Here is a 23,174-nt window from a genome sequence, read left to right as displayed (position 1 = left end):
ATTTAATCTCTGCACCAAGGTTATTATCCCCATTTTACAGTTGGAAAAATGAGGCTTAGAAAGGTTAAGCAAGGTCACACAGCTATGCAGAGACTCAACCCAGACCTGACTCCTAAATTCAAACTTTTAATATGTATCCTATATTCCCTTCAGAATATTCTATCAGAAGTATATTTAATATTTTCATGTTGCATGGTAAAATGCTTCATTGAAAGAAGTGAATCAAATATTAAATTACATTCAATATAATGTTCATTTTTAATTATATTGTGCTTTTCATTTCTTTGAAGATGAAAAATCTATAGGAAACAAATACACTGTATACCCCCAGTACACTAAATATGTGATTAACTTAACACCCTCATTCCCAAACCAGGCTCTGTAACAAAGAGTTCATTATACTTAATGCAGAGCTGCTGCAGGGCACTCACTAATTGGCTCCTTGGTAGCCTAAAGTAGCAAACATACTTCTTTAGAAACCTACCAGTCAAGGAATGACATGGAAAGTAGCTCCATGACTCCAACTAGAAAAGAAATGGTAAAATTACTAAGTTGTTAGCAAAGAGCTAATGATATAATAACATGTAGCCACTATTTATAAAGTAATCCTTCAAAATAATTTTTTAAATGATCTTTCTTGCTATGTACCAAAAACAGAGTTGTCTATCTACTCATTGCTCAACTTACAAAATCACAGTCAAGGGTCAAGATCAAGTTCAAAGGTCTCCTCCTTAAAAAAGCATTCTCCAGTTTCCAGCAAAGTAAATTGGTCTTTCTATACCTTTCCACAGTAAACTCCATGTACTTTTGTTCAACACAGTTTATTCTTTGATTACATGCCTTACACACATATATCCCTCTCCATGGCTGGTGTGGCTAGGACTTTAGTCCTCCTCCCATTCAAGCCTCAGTAGAGCTTTACATAAATATTTGTCACATAACAAAAGAAAAAATGATAATTTGAATTGTTTTACTCTAAGAAGGCCAACTTGATTCAAGTAATTGTCATTTAAGTAGTATTAGTACATTTATCAGAAAGCTTTCTAAGCTTAAAATAAGTATACATGTATATAAAAACATTTTTATTTGGTATTTCTTTAATAAATATTTTATCATTTATAATTCTATATTACATAGCAAAATATAATACATCAAATAAAAGCATGAGTTCATCCTTAAAGTCAAAGTCAAAAAGTCAAAAAGATAAAGTCAAAAAGATATTTCTCAAATGTCTGAATCCTAATATCCTTAGAAACCAGTTACATTCATATAAGAAAAAACCTTTCATAATCAAATTAACTGCTTTATTTACATCACCATGCACTATTTAAAACATCTTGGTCACAAGGTACCACTACCACCATAAATTAAATATACAAAAACACAACTTGTACTTCAAAAGTCAGAGGTTTACTGATATGTAAAAAAAGTAATCACAAAGATGTGACCATAGGGGTCAACTGGAAAAGTTGTAGGAAGTGAGGCAGAAGGTCTGGAAAGTAGTGTACACAGAAGGGCGGGCTAAGTACATGAGAAACAGAGTTATTCTCTTCTCTTAGTGAGAAACCAGCCAAAGGGGCCTAAAAGGTTTGGTAAACCCAAAACCACTAGAGAGAAATATATTTAGTGATCACATGCTAAGGTTAAGAAAACACTTTACATGCATAAATCTACAAGCAGTTACTGAAAATTGCATTCTGTGTCCAGAGGAGCCAAAGTGTTTCAGTGTTGAAGAACAAATTTTCAAGAACTATCACTGTTTCATCACACTAACTTGCTAGTCTCAATGCAAAACACACAATTCCTATTCTCTCAAACAAAAATCTAAAATAAATTAAGACAGCACCTCTTTAAGAAAAAACAAAAACAAAACACTCTCTATTGAGAAGAAAATCCTGAGTTTGATTCAATGACTACAGACCTGACATTGTTGCACTAAATAATATAATTTTAAAAATACTATTTCATCAAATTCAAGACACCAACTGAAGAAACATCATCATTGGAATATTTGTTTTTTCTCCCTTACCACCTGCCCCACCCCCAAGGACAGAACAAGTAAATCCCGTCTATTTTAGCTGAGAAATATTTCTTAAAGATGTTCCCTTCTTTTTCATCCTTACCACCCAAAGATCCATCAGCTTTCACCTCAACAACTACAACTTCCTAAGAATCTTCTCTCCTTCCCCTGCCATTCCCTTCCCCCAACAGATACTCTATGCTAACCCAGGGATACATAAGACATTAACTTGATATCACAACCCAACCTAAAAACTGTCAGGGTTCTCCAATGCCCGTCTTTAGAATGAAATCCTGACCTAATATTTATACACCTTTTCCTATGAGCTCAAAAAGCAGGATTTATATCTTAATAATCTGATTCCTTGTATATAATATTCAAAGAATATTAACAATGAAAATATTTAATTATCAGAGCTGAAATTCAGAAAAAATCATCCTCATGGACTAGAGTAGAATCCCTGAGAAAGTAGGTGATGGAATGAATTAGGATACTCACAGGGGTCTTCTTTATATTCTTAACTTTTTGGAGTATAACACGTTCCCAATAAATGACTGCTGAATGTGTTAGTTTTCTGAACCAAAACTCAAGATTCATACCCCAGCAATTTCAAATTTACAGAGGAAGTAACTGAACCAAATATTTGAAGTTGAGAACCTAAACCTCAGACTTGAAGGTGGTATAGAACAGGCTAGAGGATCCGTGCATAATACATAAAAGCAAACTGGTGCCAGGACAGCCTCCTTGCTGGCCTAGGTCCTGACAGTGTTAAAGAACACAAGGAGAACAAGCAACGACTTGGGATCGGGAATTTTAGTGGACAGGCCACAGGTGGAAAATAAATTGAACAATAAATATTTAAGACAATTAAGAATCATATAACTGATGGGGTTTCCAATATCTTTTCATCATAATACACATGTTCACTAATTGTAATTAACAAAGATTATTACATGTGACAATTAAAACTAATTCTCTCAGATTCTATCTTAAAAGGTAAGCCAGACAACTTACATATTGATTTATAAAAATTAGTACACTGGAGTCAATGGAATATACTTTCCTATCAGAAACCTCAAGATAGCTCACGTACTCTATCTTTTATTTGATCATATCATAACAACCTGTTCTCTTTAACTACTGGACTCGCTATGTGTTATCCTGTGTCCAGTGCCTAAGAGCTCGTTAATTACCTAAACTATATCTCCATAGGTCTTGTTAATTACCCGTCTCCTGTCTCAGAGGACCTTGTTAATAACTTGTACAGTCTCTCTAAAGAGGTCCTAACAACACATTAAAATTAAAGATGCTTTTCTTTTAGCACCTGTCAAGTGCTGTAAATTGAGAAATTTTCACATCAGTTTATTAGCCTACAGTAGTTTTTGTGGATTTTAAGGGGCTTGTTTTCTCTCAGAGAATCTCTCTATATCTCAGTCTTACAGCTCAAAAAAACAAAAAAAACTTAGCAAAATTTATCTTTTTTGTTACAGAGCTTTTTTTTGTTTTCAATTTTGAAGACTATAAATATCAATTTGCATTAGTGAGCTAGCAAAAGGATGGCGTGGTTGGTATCTGCAAATTAACCCACTGGGAGATGCACCAATTAATGAGAGCTATTATAATGAGTATTAGGATGACAAAGGGTAAAAAAGTTTCAAGTAGTATCTGGGGAGTTAAACATAAAAGTTCTAGTTAGTGTTAAGGGAACTAATCACATTGCATATTTCATGTTCCCAGTCACTGTTTCATTGGATACATTCTATAAATCCCTGAGCACTAATGGATTAATGGCTCTAAAAATCATCTCAAAAGTTTTTGTTTTCTGTCTCATCAATGAAGCTTACAGATTTTCAGGAATATAAACGGTTCATAGTTTACTATGAATATCAGGCAAATTATCTTTAACATTAGGCAAATATGAAGAAAAAGTAAATACTGCTATTAAAATAAACCCTTGCATGATAAGATTTATGGTGCCCAAGACTGAGCTTTAAATTTATTCCGGAAAAAATTAAAAAAGGCCATAAGGGATACCATAAAAATGAAGGTTTAAAAACTGTAAATTGATCTTTTCCTCAGGATCATTTGTTTACTATATTTTTAAAAAATAAAACTGTAAGCCTAAACTCAGCCCATCTTTTTTTACAAACAAGTTACACAATTTCATAAAAATGGCTACATTCTTATAGGTCTATGGTGATTTCTGATTGCTGAAAACTAGAAACACACTTAAATATCCATTCTAGGTAAACAAATTTTCATAGTTCCAAAGATATGGCACAACCATGGACAAAAACTGACTAGTTAAGGAAAAAAAGAAGAGAAGGAGGTAGGAAAGTAGGTCAATTCGATCTCAAAAGAGAAGGGCATACTGCCATGCAAATGACCAAGTATTAGTGATAAACAGGTGGTTTTAATCTTGTATTTCTATACTGCCCTAAAAAATAACTACTTGGCCTAAGTTCATCTGCTAAGGAGAAAGCAGGCTCTTTCACAGCAAATAGTGCAAATGGAAATATATGCTCTGATAAAGTCGACAGCAAGAGTAACTTTATAAAACGTACCGCTAAATTATCCAACATCCACATTAATCCAAACTAAGCATTTGCCACAAGGTATTCACAACTACAAGAAAGCAGAACATAATGAAGTGAAAGCATGTTCTTCCTGCAAGTCACAAACAGAAGGATGTCTTCCAAACAAAATATTTTGGTAAAAATATCTCTCAAAAGTTCCTGCTATCTCATCGACTGCCCCTGTAAGCCTCGAATAATAGCTCATCACAACAGAAGAGGTTTATCTTCTTGATTTTTTGAAAAACTTTCAGAAAGAAGTATATAATTTCAGAATAAGATATAAACAATTTTCTCCTTATGTTAAAGAACTCCCTTAACTAAGTAGAGTTCTTCAGTCCTGAACTTTTCCACAGAACCTGTAACTCCTTAGAACAGGGGTCCTCAAACTTTTTAAATAGGGGGCCAGTTCACCATCCCTCAGACCGTTGGAGGGCCGGACTGCAGGCCCCAGGACGAGTCGGCTGCTAAGCAGGACAGGCAGCGGTGGCAAAAACACCCAGCAGGCCGGAAAAATGTCCTAGGCAGGGGCTGCATGTGGCCCACAGGCCACAGTTTGAGGACACCTGCCTTAGAATAATGTCCATCACAGTTTCTCTTCAATTTACCATGGGTAGCAGACAAGTATAAGAATATTTTAAGTGTCACTCATTGATGCTATGACTAATGATGCTCAAGTTTCACCTGAAGCCTGAGGAATGATTTAGTCCACAGATGCCATAAATATCAAATGATAGTCAGCCATTTCTACCCCATATTCAATGCCCACTATAACTCACTTTAAAAAAAAAACAAACCTATTCGGCCAAATTTCTCCTTTCCATATCTCTGGTTTAGCCACAGAGATGTCCTTACTGTGCCCTCTACCTTAGTTAAGGCCCTACAAGCAAAATGGATGTGACTAAGTTGTCTGTTCAAATATGTGGTACCAGTACAACTCCTGATTCCTATTCAACGATCACATACTGAACACTTCCGAAACACTGTAGTCTCCCCTCATCTGTGGTTTTGCTTTCCAGTTTCAGTTACCTGGGGTCAGCCACAGTCCAAAAATGTTGAATGGATATTCCAGAAATAAACAAGTCATAAGCTTAAATTGCCCACCATTCCGAGTACCATGATAAAATCTTGGGCTATCCCACTCTGTCCCGCTAGGGACATGACTCATCCCCATGTCTAGTATATCCACACTGTCTTTGTTGCCTGCCACTTAGTCATTTAGTAGCCATCTGAGTTACCAGGTTGACTACTACAATATCATAGTGCCTGTGTTCAAGTAACTCTTATTTTATTTAATAAAGGCTCCCAAAGCACAGAAGTAGTGAGGCTGGCATATTGTTAAATTGTTGTATTTTTTTTACTATTGTTGTTAGTCTCTTACTGTGCCTTATTTATAAATTAAACCCTGTTGTATGTATGTATATATATAAGAAAAAACAAATGATACAGAAGATTCAGTACCCTCTGCACCAGACATAGCCACCATGAAATACTAACTGTAAGTGTTACAATTTAAGTCAGTAATTTTTAAATCTAATAATCAAGGGGAAGTTTTTAAAATGTTGACTTTCATTTCAGGGCCCACTCATTAAAGATTCTAACGCAGTCAGAGGTGAGGCCCAACAAACTAGAGATGGAATAACAACAACAAAAAAAATCCTCAAAAACCCCCACTGATCTAGGTGCTAAAGGGCACCCAAAAAAAGAAGCTTCTGCACAATTGTTAAGAAGCTTATACAGCTTAGTTGGAAAGACCTCAACATAATTCATAGCAATTGTATAGCAATTTTATCTTTTATATTAGAAGAAATCTAAAAAAGAGAACCAACAGATTATTACTCAAGAAAAAATTAAAGAGTTTAACAATAGGCTTTTGATACCCAGAGACAAGGTAAGGGTGTACACAGCCCCTAATTGAGCTCATGGCTTACAAAGACCTCAGGGAAGAGAGATGTGGAAAGGAAATCAGCATACCAAGAACAGGTAGATGAGGAATAGTTAAATAAAAGTTGGTAGGTAAGAAAAGCTTAAAATATAATAATCCTTGAAAGTTAGAAAGACAACTTTCAATTCAGTGTTGCAAGCCAATGGTTCTTCAGCTTTTTTGACCGGGGATGGCCCCAACAGAACAAAAGGTATTCTAGTCCATGTATCCTGCTTTGTAGGATAAACAGTGCTAAGCACTGTAATAAATAAATGCAAAAACCTCAGTAATCTATTTTCTGAGAATTTATGAGTCAGACAAGGACAATGGTTACGACTGATCAGGTGGCCTTCCACTTATACAGGCTGCTCCTACTTGTGGCTCTCCCCATCCCAAAGATCCTCTCCATCCAACTAGGGCAGGGGTCAGCAAACTCTATAAAAGGCCAAATAATAAATATTTTAGCGTTGCAGACCATATAGTCTCTGTCATAACTACTGAACTCTATCATTGCAACCAAATATAGTCAAACAAATAAGCATGGCTGTGTTCCAATGAAACTTTATTTACAAAACAAAGAGCAAGCTAGGTTTGGTCCCCAAGCCCAGTTTGCCGATCTTGGTCCAAGGTGTGGAGGAAGAGAGGCAATAAGGAAGACTGTAAGAGGGCAATCCACAAACGGGACCTGGAAGTGTATACACCTCTTACTACTCCTTACCAAGCCAGTTAGACACCTTGGTCAGGTGTCTTCACCTAACTGCAGGGTCTAAGCTATGTCCCAGTTTAAAAAAAAGAACCAACCAACAACTTTGGTTTGAAAGCACCCATCATTTCTGAGAAGAAAAGCCCAACATTAAATCATTGTTTAAAAATAATTAGGAAAATTATTTTTGCATTATTTGTAATTATTTGTTAAATCATTTATAATTTGTTTAAAAATAAGCTATTGTGAGCAAATTGTTAAAAACAATATAACATCCACACATTATTTGCTTTTAGAAATGATATACTGCTGATGAAAAAACCATTACTTTTCAAATTGTGGGATAAACCATATAACAAATTAGTTGACAATTTATTTGACAGATATTGACAAAAAAGTAGTTGATACTGATTCTAAACTACCTGTGATTTATGATTAAAAAGCAAGAGTAGCAGCACTTTTAAAACAAAAACTCAACACCAGCAATAAATGGATAAAAACTTTGCTGAAAATCATGAGCACCGCAGCTACACTTACAAGTAATGTGTAGCAGGAGTCTCGCAGCAGAAAGCCAATCTGGCACTGACGGCACACACATGCTCTACGCAAACTAAACCCATTCCAGCTTCCTTCAGGGTACACAGCTAAACCATCATTCTTCACCGCTGCAGTGAGGCTGGGACATGACTGAGCTCTGGCCAGCAGGACGTGTATGGAAGCAACGCACACAATGCTAGGCCTGGCACACAGAAAGGCTCCCCTGTGATCCACTCTCTTCCCCTGCTGCACTGGTTTTAGAAGCTGAGTGTTAAATGGTAGCATCAAAGGAAGGAAGAAGCCTAGTTCCAGAGAGACTGTACAGCTAGATGGATCCAGGGAGCAAAGCACCCACCTCTTCCACCCCCATCTCAGTGAGCTGTTTTGTGACAAGAGCACGTGATAAAGTCGTGCTGTGGTTTTATCGCAGCTGCTGACCTACCCTGATACAGAGTTCTTACAGATATCAGAAACATGCTACTTAGATTATAAATATTAAAATTTAGTAATCCTTTAAAATTCATTTATATTTTTTAACAATGTTTAACTATACATAAAAAGACATACATTTGCCATTATTGATCTGTTTTCAGTCTATCAGAAAGATCTTCACAGCTCATACTGGGCTGGAAACAAAAGACTAATGGAATGAAAGTAGCATTTTAGGAAACTGGTCTACTATATTCCATTCATTTATTCAACATTTGTAACACCAACCAAGCATCATGCTGGAGATTAAGGGCAAAAAGATGAAAGAAATGAAAGCCTCTCCCTCAATCTGTTCATGATGGTAAGAAAGAAAATTGACTTAGCTATTAGTAAATAAGGTCATGGCCATGTGTAAGGAAACACTATAGCACGAGGACAACCACCACTTCCTAGATGTCAGGAAGTGCTCCAGAGAAATGACATGTAAACACTGTGAGTTAGAACCTGGGGAGGAAAACAGTTGCAAAGAGCTCCCCAACATAAAACCCAACTCCTCTACCATTTTTATGTGAAGCTTTGCATCCTATTCCAAGATCAAAAGCAAAAGACAGTGTTTTTGTGATTTCCAAGGTGATTTCTAAGGTGGACTTTACTTACATGGAGAAATAAAAACTCTAACTTCTAAAAAACTGCTTCTTAGTACCCTTAGAAATGTGGGGCATAAAGAATTCTCCAGTTTGAATCACACACGTTATTCACTCAGAGGGCAGTAATATGGTTCCTAGGTACCTGTAATCATAGCAAGCTGGTGCATTCACCCACAACAAAATCCGGGTCCACAGCTACATACATTACTCTAACTCCTCAGCATTCTCACAAGTGCTAGTCACAGGAAATCGGGAAATTCTATAAATAAATCCATTTAGCACTCCTAGAAAAATAATTCACAGCACGTGTCCTAGTGCTGAGTCTACAGATTCAAAAGTATGTTTGGTTTGGATATTGATACAGGAAATTTTACATGTCCCAGATAACTGAGAGATGACATTGGGAAGATCAATATCACCTTGGGAATATGAGAGAGTATCAGTTGGAAATATGAGGTCAGACAATTAAGTTCATGAACTCATCATAGAAAAAGTGCTACATAACTCAACTGCTTAATTGAATATCACTACAGTCACCTTCGGTATGCTATGCACTGACTCCAGTGCCCAGTCCACCCTTCCAAGCAATTCTGAAGCTTTTTTCCTGGAATGTCCATCATAGGTCTGACAATTAAGTGCAAGCTCATCCTAGAAAAAGTGCCACATACTTCATTGCTAAATATCACTAAAACCACCAGATGGCCAAGGTAAGTACTTCAAAAGTAATCTTAGTAATACTCAGCAATGAGGTATGCAACACATTTTCTAGGAAGATTTCGCAAACCTAATTGTCTGACTTGGTATATTGCTATCTTGACAATATCTTTCTAAATTCCACACAAGATAAAGCTTTTTGCCAAAAAATGTGAACTGTGTTCTCCCTAGGTCTAATTTATATTCAATCCTTCTATTTTACACTATGATGTTGAGCTACCCTTTACTGTGTCAAAAAATATATAAGTAACTGCCCAGGAATCTGTAAAAGTTCCATCCTCATCTCCAGCATCTCAAGGATACGAAGAAGAAGAGAACACAGACTTAAAACTGGGGGAAAAAGTTTGACAAACTTACAATCATTTTATACATGTCATAAAAACAGCCCTAAATTTGATAAAAGCAGTAGCTAAGTAATCCAAAATAAAGCCCAAATCTGTCAAAATGGCATGCTCACTTTTAAAATTCATGGCAGTCCATGTAAACAGCCCATGTACAGGGCAATTAAAAATCTGAGGATACTTATTTTTCCATACGCTATCATAATTTAAAAATATTATTTTCCTATTATTTCTCATTTCTTGCTTTTCTCTGACTCTAAAGTAATCTAAATTACCCAATCTCCAACTTATCTCAGACAGTTGTTTCCAACAATCTTCTGCAAAAAAAGTTCGGTAAAGGGGAGAAAGCAAATATATTTCTATTAAAGCAAATATATTTCTATTTACCCCTATCATTCAAGATTTATTGCAATACATAAAATGCACTGTGTAATGTAACAAAATAAAACACTTTAGAATAACATCCAAACTATGAGCTCTTCAATAAAGTATTGATATCATACAATAAAAATGTATTTCTCCAGCATTTAGTCTATAAACAAAACTGAAGGGTACTTCCTAAAACAGCCAATACCCATTTACTGATAAAACAAAAGAAATGCACATTTCTCTGTGAAAATTTTAAATCTGTGTTTTTTTAACATGTCATAAAAGATACACAAGAAAGAGATGGAAGAGCACAGCCTAAAAGGGTGATTATTTATACTGTATTTTCTGTTTACAGTGGGACAAAATGAAGCATTGTTTTTGAATAAAATATATGATAATACATAGTCATCACCACTTATGTGTTCTCTATTTGGAACCTGGATTTGTACTATGTACTTTACATATCATTTATCCTCACTGAATCCTATCAAGTGGGCATTATTTTTCTTATTTCATAGATGGAGAGTCCGAGGTTTATAGAGGTCATTGCACTTCTAAGTTAGGATTCCCATTTAGGTCTGTACACTATGAAGACCTTGAGGGAAAATTCTGTTACATGGCAAACATTTTACCATGTTCTTCCATAATAATCAGTCAGACCTTGGTATCCTTGGGGGACTGGTTCCAGGAACCCTGAGGATGCCAAAATCCATGGATGCTCAAGTCTTTTATATAAAATGATGTCATATTTGCGTATAACCTATGCATATCCTCCCATATGCTTTAAATCATCTCTAGATTACATAAACCACCTAATAATAATGTAAATGCTATATAAATAGTTGTTATGCTATATTGTTTTTAAATTTGTATTTCTTAATTGTATTTTTCTTTTAATATTTCTGATCCAGGGTTGGTTGAACCTGTAAATGTGGAACCCTCAGATATAGAAAGTTGACTATTAAACCCACTCGTGTGGGGTGAGGGTGGGGGGATTCCTTCTTTGGAATGTACTATGTTTTAACCTTTAATAAAACTTTGGCATTTGCCTGTTTGCACCTGCTTGCTCTGCTCATTCATTCTGTCAACTTGGTACCAGTAACCATTCTTCGGTAGGGACCTGACACCTGGTTCCTTAATACCTCAATAGTAAGCACCACTTTATATATATACATATAAATAACTGAGAACTCAGAGTTTGAAAATCTAGTCTTTACCATGATAACTATTATTTCTGTGACTATAAATCAGCATACAAATTCCTTTGGTGTTATTTATAGTATCCATTCGCGTTAATGAATTCCAATAAACAACATTCTCAAGTAAAAACTGCTTATGTACAGCTATTTTTATAAGAACAGTTAGTATTTATCATGAAAATCATCACTTAGGTCAGTGTTTCTTAAAGAATAGCCCATGAGTTGCTACTGGTCCACTAATCCTCCCCAGTCTATGAACTAAATCCCTGGAAAAGATCTAGAAAGATACCACTTAAATTCCTGGCCCGAATTAAAATCTCCTGGTGATTTTGATGTCTAATCGAAAGCCATGTTCACTTTTCCTTAAATTTCAGTGAGCTTCTCGCTCGCTTAAGTCTAAGTAGACTAAGGTAGGGAATAAGAATCTGTTATCCTTCTAAAATAAAAAGTTCAATTTCAAAGATGTATGCAATGCTGCCTGGGTCTATCATCTATAAAAATATGAATTGTTTTCTAGTAAAATAAAAGGAATTTAAAATTATCAAATATTTTTTAAAAGTGTTTGATACTTTCAAGTACAAGATTTTCCCAAATAATACAATTTCCCCCACATTGAGCTTACCTTGAAGATGGCATTATATTTGAAGCCCTGAATTTTGCTGTAAACGGATTAGTTGACTCATAATCAAAATAGTCCTGACGATTTTCACTAAATGCATTAGGTGATTTTAAGTCACAAGGACTGTCAGATCCTCCATTGTTAAGTTTATCAGATCTTCTGCTATCTTTTTTTCCAGTAACTCTTTCAAACAGGCTAACTTTTTCCCTTTTTTCTCTTTTATTTTCTTTTCTTACGTCAATTGTTTTTGAAAATAAATTCATGCTGCTGTCCCACGATTCACTGCTTTCTTCAAATGGATTTTTCTTCCTTGGCAGTGTTGCAAATTTTTGGGGTAATGAAGCAGTCACATTTGTAAATGGGTCATTTTGTCTTCCGAAAGACAATTCACCTTCATCCACGATGCTGTCAGGTTGGTTCATTTTAGAAGTATCAAAGCTTAATGTTCTTCTGTGTGGAGATTTGAGACTTCCTACAAACAATTCTGTAGTTAGCACGTCAGCAGCCACACATTATTTCATACTACTTGACACAACCTGTGTATATTCTGCTGCTTTTAGAATGAGAGCAATTAGCTATGGAAAGGTATTAAGCTTCAAAATAACCAAGGAAAACAATCTTAAAATGCTAAGGCACAGCAGTCAGAAGTATCTGGGCTAATAATAATTAGTGTATAGTTAGACAATGTAATGATTTATTCAACTCACAATCATATAAAGTGTATAATGTCAAAACCAGAGGTTCTGCTTAGCCCCATAATGCTAGGAAATCTCAAAGACTTTTTTTTCTATCCTTAGCATTAAATTTACTTTCTTACTTCTAAACATGTTTTTTTCTAGGGACTTTATGATAAAATGGAGTATTCACTTATGCTGTATGCTTCTGAGACTGGAGAAATAGCACTTCAAAAAAACAAACAAACAAAAAAAAGGCAGCGCCTGTGGCTCAAAGGAGTAAGGTGCCAGCCCCATATGTCGGAGGTGGCAGGTTCAAACCCAGCCCTGGCCAAAAACTGCAAAGAAAAAAAAAAAAGCCAGGCCATAAAAGGAGCCGAGACTCATTTTATTAATATCAAATAACATAAATACAAATGCCTTCAATGAACTTACCAATTTCAGATATAGCAGCTAATCAATATTATAAACCACTACATTTAAAAAATATTTCCAAGTGCAACTTGTATGTGCAATTTGTATTTTCTAGCATCAGAAGTTAAACTTTTAAAAGTGTGGTTAGATCACTGAGGACACAAGTGTATTTCAAACCACTGCAGATACAATTAGAAAGAATGTGTGACTTACCACTTTCTGGAACAATTCCAAAGGAATCTATCTGGCGTCCAAGAAGATGTGTTTGACCTATGGCGCTAGACTTCAGTTTCTCGGAAGACATGTGAGACCCAGATAAATCAGACATTGAGTGCGCTGATGAGAGTCGCTGAGGACCCAAAAGAAAAGGCTTTTTTGGTTTGGATTTCATCTGCATTTCACCACTTGAAAATTCAGTACTGGCATCGGGCATGTGAGTAGTTGGAATGATTGCAGAAGACGTATCAGAAAATGTCCCATCACTTTTTCTACCTTTCATTTTATCTTTTAATTTTGCAAAAGGAGATCTTGTTTTGTCCTTCATTGATAAGTCAAACATACTTGCTGTCATGTTGTTCCTCATAAATTGAATATTGACCTTTATCTCACCCCTGTTTTTGACGCTTTTTCCTTGTTTGGATTCTAATCTAAACCACCTTAAAGAGAAGGGAAAATGGGTTGTAACATGTAACAAAGAGAAGATACTAAGCTCTGCTATACTGGTACACAATTAGCTTTTCTCATCAAGGCAATCTACCTACTGAGAATCTGACAGCCAGAGTATTTGCAGTTTTACTCAGTGTTTGATTTTTAAAAGTGATCAGTTTCTGTGATGAAACATATACTGAAAGAAAAGGGTCTTTAACAAGTTTGCAAAGGTTTTTAGATGACCTTTTCTTTTGGGATCTGAAAATCTCTCATTATCAAAAATTCCTATCAATGATAGCTAATATGTTTCTACATAGTATAAGTGTTGCTGAAAACACTTTTAACATTAAAAGACACTCTCAAGGCAGAGAATTTTAAAGAACTCATCAGCACAAATTATTTTTGAACACTATAAAATGACAAATACTGGGGATATTATAAAAAATCCATACTTAGTCTCTACCCCCAAATATTACTTGCATAAAAGAATTTTATTAATATTGAAGACTACTACATATAGCTTGCTAATCATTAAAACGAGATATAATTTAAACAAATATAAAAATTTTAAAAGAAAAGTTTTTAAAGAAAAAATAAGCCTAAGTACTTCCTGATAGAATGCTTTGCTTCATTCACTACGGCTACTGTGATAACACTGAATAAAAATTATTTTATAAATAGAGATAAATCCTACACTTGTTGTCATTTCAATGTATTGCACTGCCCATATTTAAACAATTTATAACAGAAATGTTTATTTTGGTATCATTTATATAGTTTTATCCACGAGAAATTCTCCAGTTGTGGGTGTCACAAGTGGTCTCAGGCCACAGGGCAAACAGGGAAAACAGACAAAACGGCAAAATCAAACCTGGAAGAGAGTTTCTACAGTGTTTCCACATTACTCAGCAATTGAGCATAATATCCATTCTTGCAGACAGGTTATTATTAAATATACCACTAATCACGTGTAACAAATTTTCTTAGCCACAAGGGAACTCTAATCTAATTTTGTGTTAGTTTTTTTTCTTTCATTGTTACCAACAGGATATGCTAGGAGATACCTTTACTGTATATATATTAAATAAAAGACTGGTTAGCAAGTCTTCCCAGGAAGAACAGAGAACTGGCATATTTTATAGACATACACACACACACACACACTACATCTTAGCAAGTAACAAGCAAGAGAAATATTTTCTTGATTGACAACTTGGAGCAATTTAATCAATGAAGAGATAGTTTCATCAAAAAATAGCAATTTTTTTAGAATAGAATATCACAGAAAGCATTAACTTGAGACCCTAAGCTGAGGAAATGTATTATGTGAGACAAATGGTAAAATCTAAAGAAACAGGGTTGGAAGTAAGAAATAGCAGCATTAAAGTCTGTAGAACAGAGAATCTGAACAACACAAAATTGGGCACTCAAAAGCCTAGAAATGAAACAAGATTATACACCCAATTATTAACTCAGTTTTGGAAATCAGAGCCATTTTCAATAGGAGGAGAAATACTTGTGACGGATGGTACACAGATCTCAAAAATGTTTTGTAACATCTCAGGCAACACAGAAAATAGGTGAACACACTTTGCAAGAAAGGACTCAAATCAAAGTGTCTGGGAAGAAAACAGACCAACAACCCAAAAATTGGAAGGAGGAGAGGGTAGTCAAAATTCACAGAATTCTGGAAAAAAAAAAAAAGTAAATCCTCTACTTTAACATCCTTATTTCATTGATAAGGAAGTTGAGGCACAAAGAATGATACGTAACTTCCCAGTGTCAGATTAAAGTCAATAAGGGAAAAAAATCTAAAGTTGATGAATAACATCTGCAGAAAAATTGAAGTTCTTTCTCATTTGATGAACTACATATGTTAGTACAGTTAGCCACATGGCTGGCACACATTTCAGGACAGTGTGTTCAATCAGGAGACATGATAGCTGAAAAGGAAAACAATGCAATTTTTCTATTACCAGAGTGAAAGCTCCATGAAGGCAGTTTGCCTTGCACTAAATAAATGTTTATTCAATTTTTATTTTTAGCTACAACATCGTGCATGTGTTTTGTATTGTTTTGATTTTTAGTAGGAAATTCTTAAGACCTAGGTAAGGTTTTAAACAACAAAGTCAGTGCTGAATATAATTGTAAATAGAGTATAAGCCCCCCCTCACTCTTCTCTGCCCCCCACCAAGAAAACAAACCCACAAAGAATTTCAACAAATATAACTGAAAATGTAGGAATGACAAATAACTTGAGCTGCTTTGTTTTGAAACTGATATAACAGGGAAGCCTAAATGAGATCAAGAATCATTCCAGAGATAGCATTTGCTTTCCCAGGATCCAAGAAGATAAAATGAAGACACAGCATTGAGGGCTTACTGGATTAATGCTGATTTTTTTTTTTTTTTTTCACCTCTGGAGTACTGGATTTAAACTGTATATGGCCTCTGTTCAATTTTTAGTGGGCACAGGTCCATGTTCAAAAACCACTACACATGTGGGAACTATTCCCAAGCAATCGGTGCTGTGTGGTCAGAAATGGGATGAGATTGGCAGTATGGGTGCCAGAGGCCAGGACACAGGTGCACTGCAGAGACTCTTCCAGGCCCTAAAATCTGCATAAGTTTGAGTCATATCTAACTCTAGAGACTGATTATTACTTTTCATGAGCACTAAAAAAAGAAAAATTCAGCATCACCTACTTCTATTGTAAAAAAATCAATATTATATAACAGCATCAATGATTTTACCATTCTATTATTAAACACTGCATTATTTCCTTAAATCTCATGCCAGAACCCAGCCAGACGTCCATTAAAGAGAGAAAGACAGAAGCTCTCTTTCCAAGCCCACTCAGAGGGTTCTAACTCAGGCTCTTTCTCCCCTTTCCTCTAAAGAAAAAAAAAGTATTTTATTGTCAAAGTATAAAAATAAGTAAACAAATTTTGGCCCTCACGTTTCTTCGCCTATGGGACACAACTGGAAGACAAGCTGTAAAGACATGTCGTCAGGGTCAAAAAGTAAAACGTGTCACACCTAGCAGTTTCATGGGACTTCTAAATCAGCTCTCAAATCAGTTTTCTAAAAGCACTTGGGATATGCTGACAAGGTTTAGCAATGTGTGGAATATTAAATATGTTTCTTGCATTACATGGGTGGCTCAAGTCTGTCTCGTACTGTGCCACATGTACAGCTGTGCTAGAAAAGGAAGCTATTAAATATATTTTAAAAAATGGAACTATTACCAATAAAGATACCTCATCAAATATGTGGTCCCCATTTATCCACAAAGTAAAATGTTAAGGGTTTAATAATATATGAAAATCACTTTGACTGCAATAACATCACAGGCCCTCCTGATAAAATTTAAAAGCATTTTCCCCTCAAAAGTTCTAATCAATTTTATATAGTAGAAAGGAGAGAATTTCTGTAGAGACTGACATTAGAGTGCAGCTCATGCCAAAATTTATTCTAACTGTGATGCAGTCAAAGACACAGAATAAAACAAAAAGAAATCTGAAAAAGTTATTTCATTCTGAGAATCTCTGAGTTCTCACTTGGGCCTACTTTCACTTGGAAAATTTATGTTTTGGAGAAGGCCTGAAATGTGTTATTCATTAATATTAAAAGTACTGTAAATGCAGTAAAAAATTTGAAGTTACATTATACTTAAAAGTTTACATTCACAAAACACTTTAAATATTATATATTGTCACCCAAAATTGACAATTTGAAACAAATTACTTGGTAATTACCCATTTTTCATTTTAAATTTGATGAAGAACCCCTCAGGGGAAAGTGAATGACACTTTTTAGGTATCACATAATTTTATTGTTAAAATCTTGATCGACATTTATCTTCACACTTCTTAAAAACACTTTTTCTTCCTTTTTCAAATATTTTCATCTCTTCAATTAATTTAAATATTTACCATTTTCCTCTTGCATTCCTAGCATTTATCTTTCTACTCTTTTATTCGACATATATTAAATCTTAGGGAAAAAATATGATACTAAATGAAACAAAAAAAATTCCCAGAGAAGCTTGCAGACAGACATGTATAGAAAAGAACAAGAGATAGTTGTATTAACATATAAGAAATTAACATGAACTTCAAGAAAATTACCATCATAAAAAAGTTTCTAAAAGGGTAAAAAGATTCAATTATGATAGAAACACCAAAAATTATTTTAGAAATCTTAAGTCCTCTCGTAAGTTCAACCTGTACTTTTCTCCCATTAATTCCCTTAATGTTCTCTCAAACTAAAAAATTTAAGGAAAGAGTGAGTATACCTTTCTGAAAACATTTTTTTCAATTTAAGGCACAATATCCTAGTATTTATATTTTGATTTTTCAATTATAATATATCTAACTGAAGCTCAAAAGTCATACTAAAAAGGCCATGCTTTCATTGAAGATGTCATTAAATCATTTCATCACAAGAATTTACCATCATCTCCAAATCTTACAGCATTCAGGGATGGGGAACCTGAGGCCTTAAGGCCACATATGGCCTTCTGGGTCCTTACGCATGCAGCCTTTTGACTGAATCCAGATTTCACAGAACAAATCATTTTATTAAAAAGGATGCAGCAGAGAAAGATGAAGCTTTTCTTGCCTCCTCTGGTGTTTAAAAAAGAATCATCTTGAAATCGGATGGCTGCGGGCTCCCCAAACACACTAGCTCTGCAGAACTAATTCAGAAGTAATACGAGAGCTCCGGTATAAGGCAAATTCAAAGGGAAATGTTAGCGTGTTCAAGGTAAGATGTTTGTACATACTTTTAGAACTTTCTTTTAACAGTTTTAGACTCCATCAAGTTGTACTGACCCTGAAAAATGGGCTTAAAAAATAAAAGCTGTGAATGACGCTGCAATGAAATACTGAGTTCTAAATCTGCTCATTTCTCTTTGACAGCCACAGAGTTCAAAATATAAACATTACACTGGCAGATTTAACTTTCTGATCTTCCATTTCACAGAAAATTAGAACGTTTAAGGATCATAATTTTTACTCATATTAAGTTCTAGTTGGTCAACACTGTCATCCAGCCCGCTTAAGAGAGAAACAATTTAATTTACCTAAAATCCAGTGCAGAATATTCAAATTAATGATTCCGTTTTTAAAAAGTCTCATTACAAGGGCTATTTTTACTTCAGATTCATGCAAATATGGTGCTTCAAACCGGGTCATATTTCAATCGAAAAAAACCAATGCCCCAAGTACACAAATAATTGCCAAGTACAGAAAACAGATAGATGAGATATAATTTCCCCCAAATTCAAAATAAATTACATAACTTACTCTGTTTTCCTTCTTTGTTTGTCCTCAAAGATGTCATTGAGATTGATTGCCACCTGCCCTAAAAATTTATCCAGACCCACCAGGGACCTGTGCATAACTATGAGGAAAAGAATGTATTTCTCTGGATTCCCCTGCATTAGCAATCCAGGTAGCTCAAAAGAGGCCTCTTCCTTCCAGACTGGCTCAAGGGTTTTCTCAGCTACAGAAGTGGAGTATTTTTCCTTGCCCAACTGAATTATAGTGTATGTGTCATTGGTGCCACTTTTGCCTTTTGGCTTCAGATCTTTGGCTTGAAGCACTGTGACCTGCACGTGGGTTGGAAACCACTTTTGGGCTTGCTCGGACAGCATCATTCTGTCCTTTTTCTCTTTATGGAGTTCGCAGGCGCAGGCAGTGCCCCTCCCGGAGGGAAAGCCTAATTCCTTAATCACTGCATCCTAAGGACACTTAACGGAGACAGGTTCAGGGCGGCTCACTTCCCAAAGGGTAATGTCAAAATGCCTCACTGGGGCAGTCCGGGGACACGGCTGCTCTGGGGGTGCCCTTTCCTCTCGAGAAACACAGGGGCCCACCATCACCTGGCCGCGCCGTCCAGGCCTCCGAGCGGGCCCCTGCGCCTCGCGTAGCCACCTTCCCGCGGCACCGGCCCGGGGCACGGCAGTCGGCGGAGGGCGGCTCCCGGGCCTGCGGACAGGTGAGGCCTGGCCACCGGGGTCCGGCGGAGGGCCGAGGAGGCGGGAGGGAGCCCCCGCCCCGACTCTGCACCCCCAGCCTCCCGCCTGCCTCCTTGCGGCCGGGCGGCCTCGGTCTCCGTGCCTCCCGCCCGCCCCGCACCCGTCCGTCGGCCCGGCCCGGCTCCTCCTCCCGACCCCGGTAATACGAACCGCCTGCGGCTCGCGCGGCCTCGCTCCCTCAAGCAAACCTCTCCCTCCTCCTTCCCTCCTCCTCCCCCTCGCCTCGGCTCCTCCTCTGGGGCCGGGGCGGGTCGCCCGGGGGTGGAGAGGGACGGGGGCGGAGTGCGACTGGGGCGGGGGACCTGGCCGCCCGGCACCGGCAGGACGCGGAGCCGGCCGCGGGCTGCAGGCAGCGGGCGCGGGGCTCAGCCTGGCCCGGCCGCCGGCTCCTAGCACCCGGCGGGCGGCGACGGCACTTCCGGGTTGGCTTTCTCCATGTTGATCTCGGGAACGCGAGGGGCGGGGCCTCGAGGTCAAGGGTCGGTGCCGCCTGGTTGCCGTGGCGACCGGGGGCGCGCGGCGCGTGCGTTGTGGCCTAAGGCTCCACGTCTGTAGCTTGATGCTGCTGGGGCCTGGCCCAGTGTTGGACCCTTGGGGACGAGGGGGCTTGTCAAAGCCAGCAGAGGGGCCCTGCGGCGAGCTGGAGACTGCTCCTGAAAGGAAGTCATCAAGTCCCCGGAGACAGCCCGAACTAGGGACCTGTGAGGGCGGGGAATCTGACTTTGCTGTACCCTGGATGTACCGTACCTTGCATGGCAGTGGCTTTGGGTAAAATAATTTTATCCGATAAATGATGGTGGAATGAATGAGTCCTCTTCATTGACTGACAGCACACTTTTCTCCAACCTTTTATCCACTCTTTCCTTTTTGAAAAGAGAGAAGACCATCATTTGACTGGAAATCCTTTACCCAGACGAGAGGAAAGCAGATAAAAGATGACAAAAGTCTCAGAAATAAATAAAGAGCTCAGGTGGCACTGAATTAGCGTCAAGACTAATTCTAGCCCCACCTCTGGCACTACCAGTCTGTGTGACCTTGGGCAAGTCATTTTACCTCCCTGAGCCTCAGTTGTTTTCACGGGTTAAACTGGGATCTTCGTGGTGTCCAGGACTCCAACCTGACTCCGTGAGCTCCATGGCAAAAGATCCCTTTGCCTCTATTTGTCAGTTACAAGAGACACTTATATAGATCTCTGTTTCCTTAAGTCCTGTTTATGTCTTATCTTCCCAAGGAAATTCTAAGTCTTTGGACTGCCTTGCATATCATGCAATCCCTTCATAGTGCCCAGCATACAGTAGACAACTTAAGGAATGACTTAATGCCTTGTTTCCCTTTACAAAAATAATTTTGAGAGTAAAGCAATATGATAGATGAAAATGTATTTTTTAAAGTTAAAATATCCATAAAAGTGTAAGGTATTATGTTTTCGTTTTCAAGCAAAGTTTAAAACTTCTCCATTCAAGGCAGAATTTTCCATCCCTGAGAGACAGAGTAGGAAAAGACCATGTGTGGAAAACAGAACAAAATCATCATCCTGCAAATATAGCATCTGGATCCCAGAGTGTGTAGTTGTCAACTTTAAAGAAAAATATTCTTAGGGATTTTTAAAGAGTACGTTGGAACGGTCAATAGTAGAATTTCACCAGGATCTCCAGAGAGAAATAATTTGACACCTGAAACTTACCAAAACAAAAGAAGCATCATGAAATAAAATTTAATTAAGTTTAGAATTTTTATAAATTGCATTTTTAAAAGTCTTCATGTCTCTATTAAAGGTTTTAATTAAATAAACAATAGGCAATTAATTATATTAGTGGATGTGTGTTTCTAAAGAGCTTAAATTGTTTGGTAAGCTTTATTAATGATTATAAACTTGTTTACAAGTATCATTTCAGTCATCTCTGAAATATAGCCATCTCTAGGGTGGAAATTGGCAGCAGTAGTTCACAGCAACGCAATAACATACTCCAACACAATTCAGAGAATACTCCAAAGGCAGGAGCTAAACAACTGGAATTACAAACCTCTCTTCCTGAAGCACCTGAATTTTTTTGAGTTTTCCCAAAACCTGGCTAGAGCCAAATTTGTTTAGTTTTACTAACTGGTAAGATCAGAAGTTTTATGACCATCTTTTTAAGCTCAAATTAGAAAATAACATATTTTTTTGCCCCTGGGAGAAGCAAATAAACCAACTGACCAAATCAGCTAAACCGAATCTGGAATTGCATTATAAAAAGGAAGTGATTTCCTATAGAGATTTTATTAAGAGAATAAAAACAATGACAGCTGAGCCAAATGTATGTATGGCTGGCCATAGGGAAAAATAATGGCAACTACATAAGATCTATCTAGGTGGATCAAACTGGTTCTACCAAAATGTTTATTGTATTAGTTTTAAAATTCCTTTTTATTAATTTTGAGATATACATGGATAATAATTTAAAAGGAAAGAAAGATTGCCTACATAAAGGACAACATACTAGAGTTGAAGAGAGTCAACTTTTAAAAATAATTCTGTGTCTAATGATATAACTGGAAATATTTGCTATGATTCCAAAATCAAGGGATTGGGAAAATAATGTATTTGATAAAAGGAAAGTGCTGGAAATTCTAATTTTAAACTGTTACAATACCCGTGGAAATGAGTAAGAATTATTTGACCAGAAAGTTAAAATAGTCAATATGTGTGCCCCAGAGGGAAGGATCTCCCAGATAAAAATATCTGTTAAGTGCTTCCCCTTTCAGTGAAGTCCCAGAAGGGGACTTATTCCAGGCATTGTGGAAGATTTTCCCTTTAGACAATAGCATCTCTAAAATCACATCTTGCAAATTTGTAGAACAATTATAATGTTTTCAGAGCTTAAATAGCCCACTGGGTCAAGAGTGTTAATGCTCCCATGTACATTATGTAATGGATATTAGTTAGTTTCCAGATGGAGATTCAGAAACCTAAGGGCAGCAAGAAGTTTCCCCAAAGTATCATTACAACCTGCAGGCTTCAAATACACACACACCCTCAAATATATACATAATTGAAATATACATAAGATTCACATACTCATGACAAAGCTCCAGAGGTATGCTAGAGATACAAAGATATATCAATGTGCATATAACCAGTCAAAAAGGAAAAGAGTATTTGGCAAACTGGTTTGAAATTATAATAGCAATGAATTAGTATTTGGGGTTTTGGGGTGATCGTTTGTTTGCATCACTGGGCTGATTAGTTTGTCTTTTGGGATTGGGCGTTATGTGGACCCAGTTTGTGATACAAGAGAAACAATATGGTATGTAGTCTAAAGAGTTCTAGTTAGCAGCC

The 23,174-nt window shown here is 36.9% G+C and overlaps 1 protein-coding gene across 1 annotated transcript in view; it reads right to left on the bottom strand.

Moving 5' to 3' along the window:
- Positions 1-19,834, bottom strand: part of RAB11FIP2 (RAB11 family interacting protein 2) — a 38,690-nt gene extending 18,856 nt beyond the window's left edge. The window contains exons 1-3 of the mRNA XM_003787125.3: positions 19,122-19,834; positions 13,377-13,819; positions 12,079-12,547 (exon numbers count right to left, since the gene is read on the bottom strand). Coding sequence (XP_003787173.1) covers positions 12,079-12,547; positions 13,377-13,819; positions 19,122-19,474 — 1,265 coding nt within the window. The 5' untranslated portion in view covers positions 19,475-19,834. The remainder of the gene's footprint in view (positions 1-12,078; positions 12,548-13,376; positions 13,820-19,121) is intronic.
- Between the last annotated feature and the right edge of the window lie 3,340 nt (positions 19,835-23,174).

This window comes from Otolemur garnettii, unplaced genomic scaffold, assembly GCF_000181295.1.
Source record: "Otolemur garnettii isolate 467f Iridium unplaced genomic scaffold, OtoGar3 scaffold00021, whole genome shotgun sequence".
In the NCBI taxonomy this organism is placed as follows: domain Eukaryota; kingdom Metazoa; phylum Chordata; class Mammalia; order Primates; family Galagidae; genus Otolemur; species Otolemur garnettii.
Note: the sequence above shows the minus strand (reverse complement) of the source record. Positions and strands in the feature narration are given on the sequence as shown.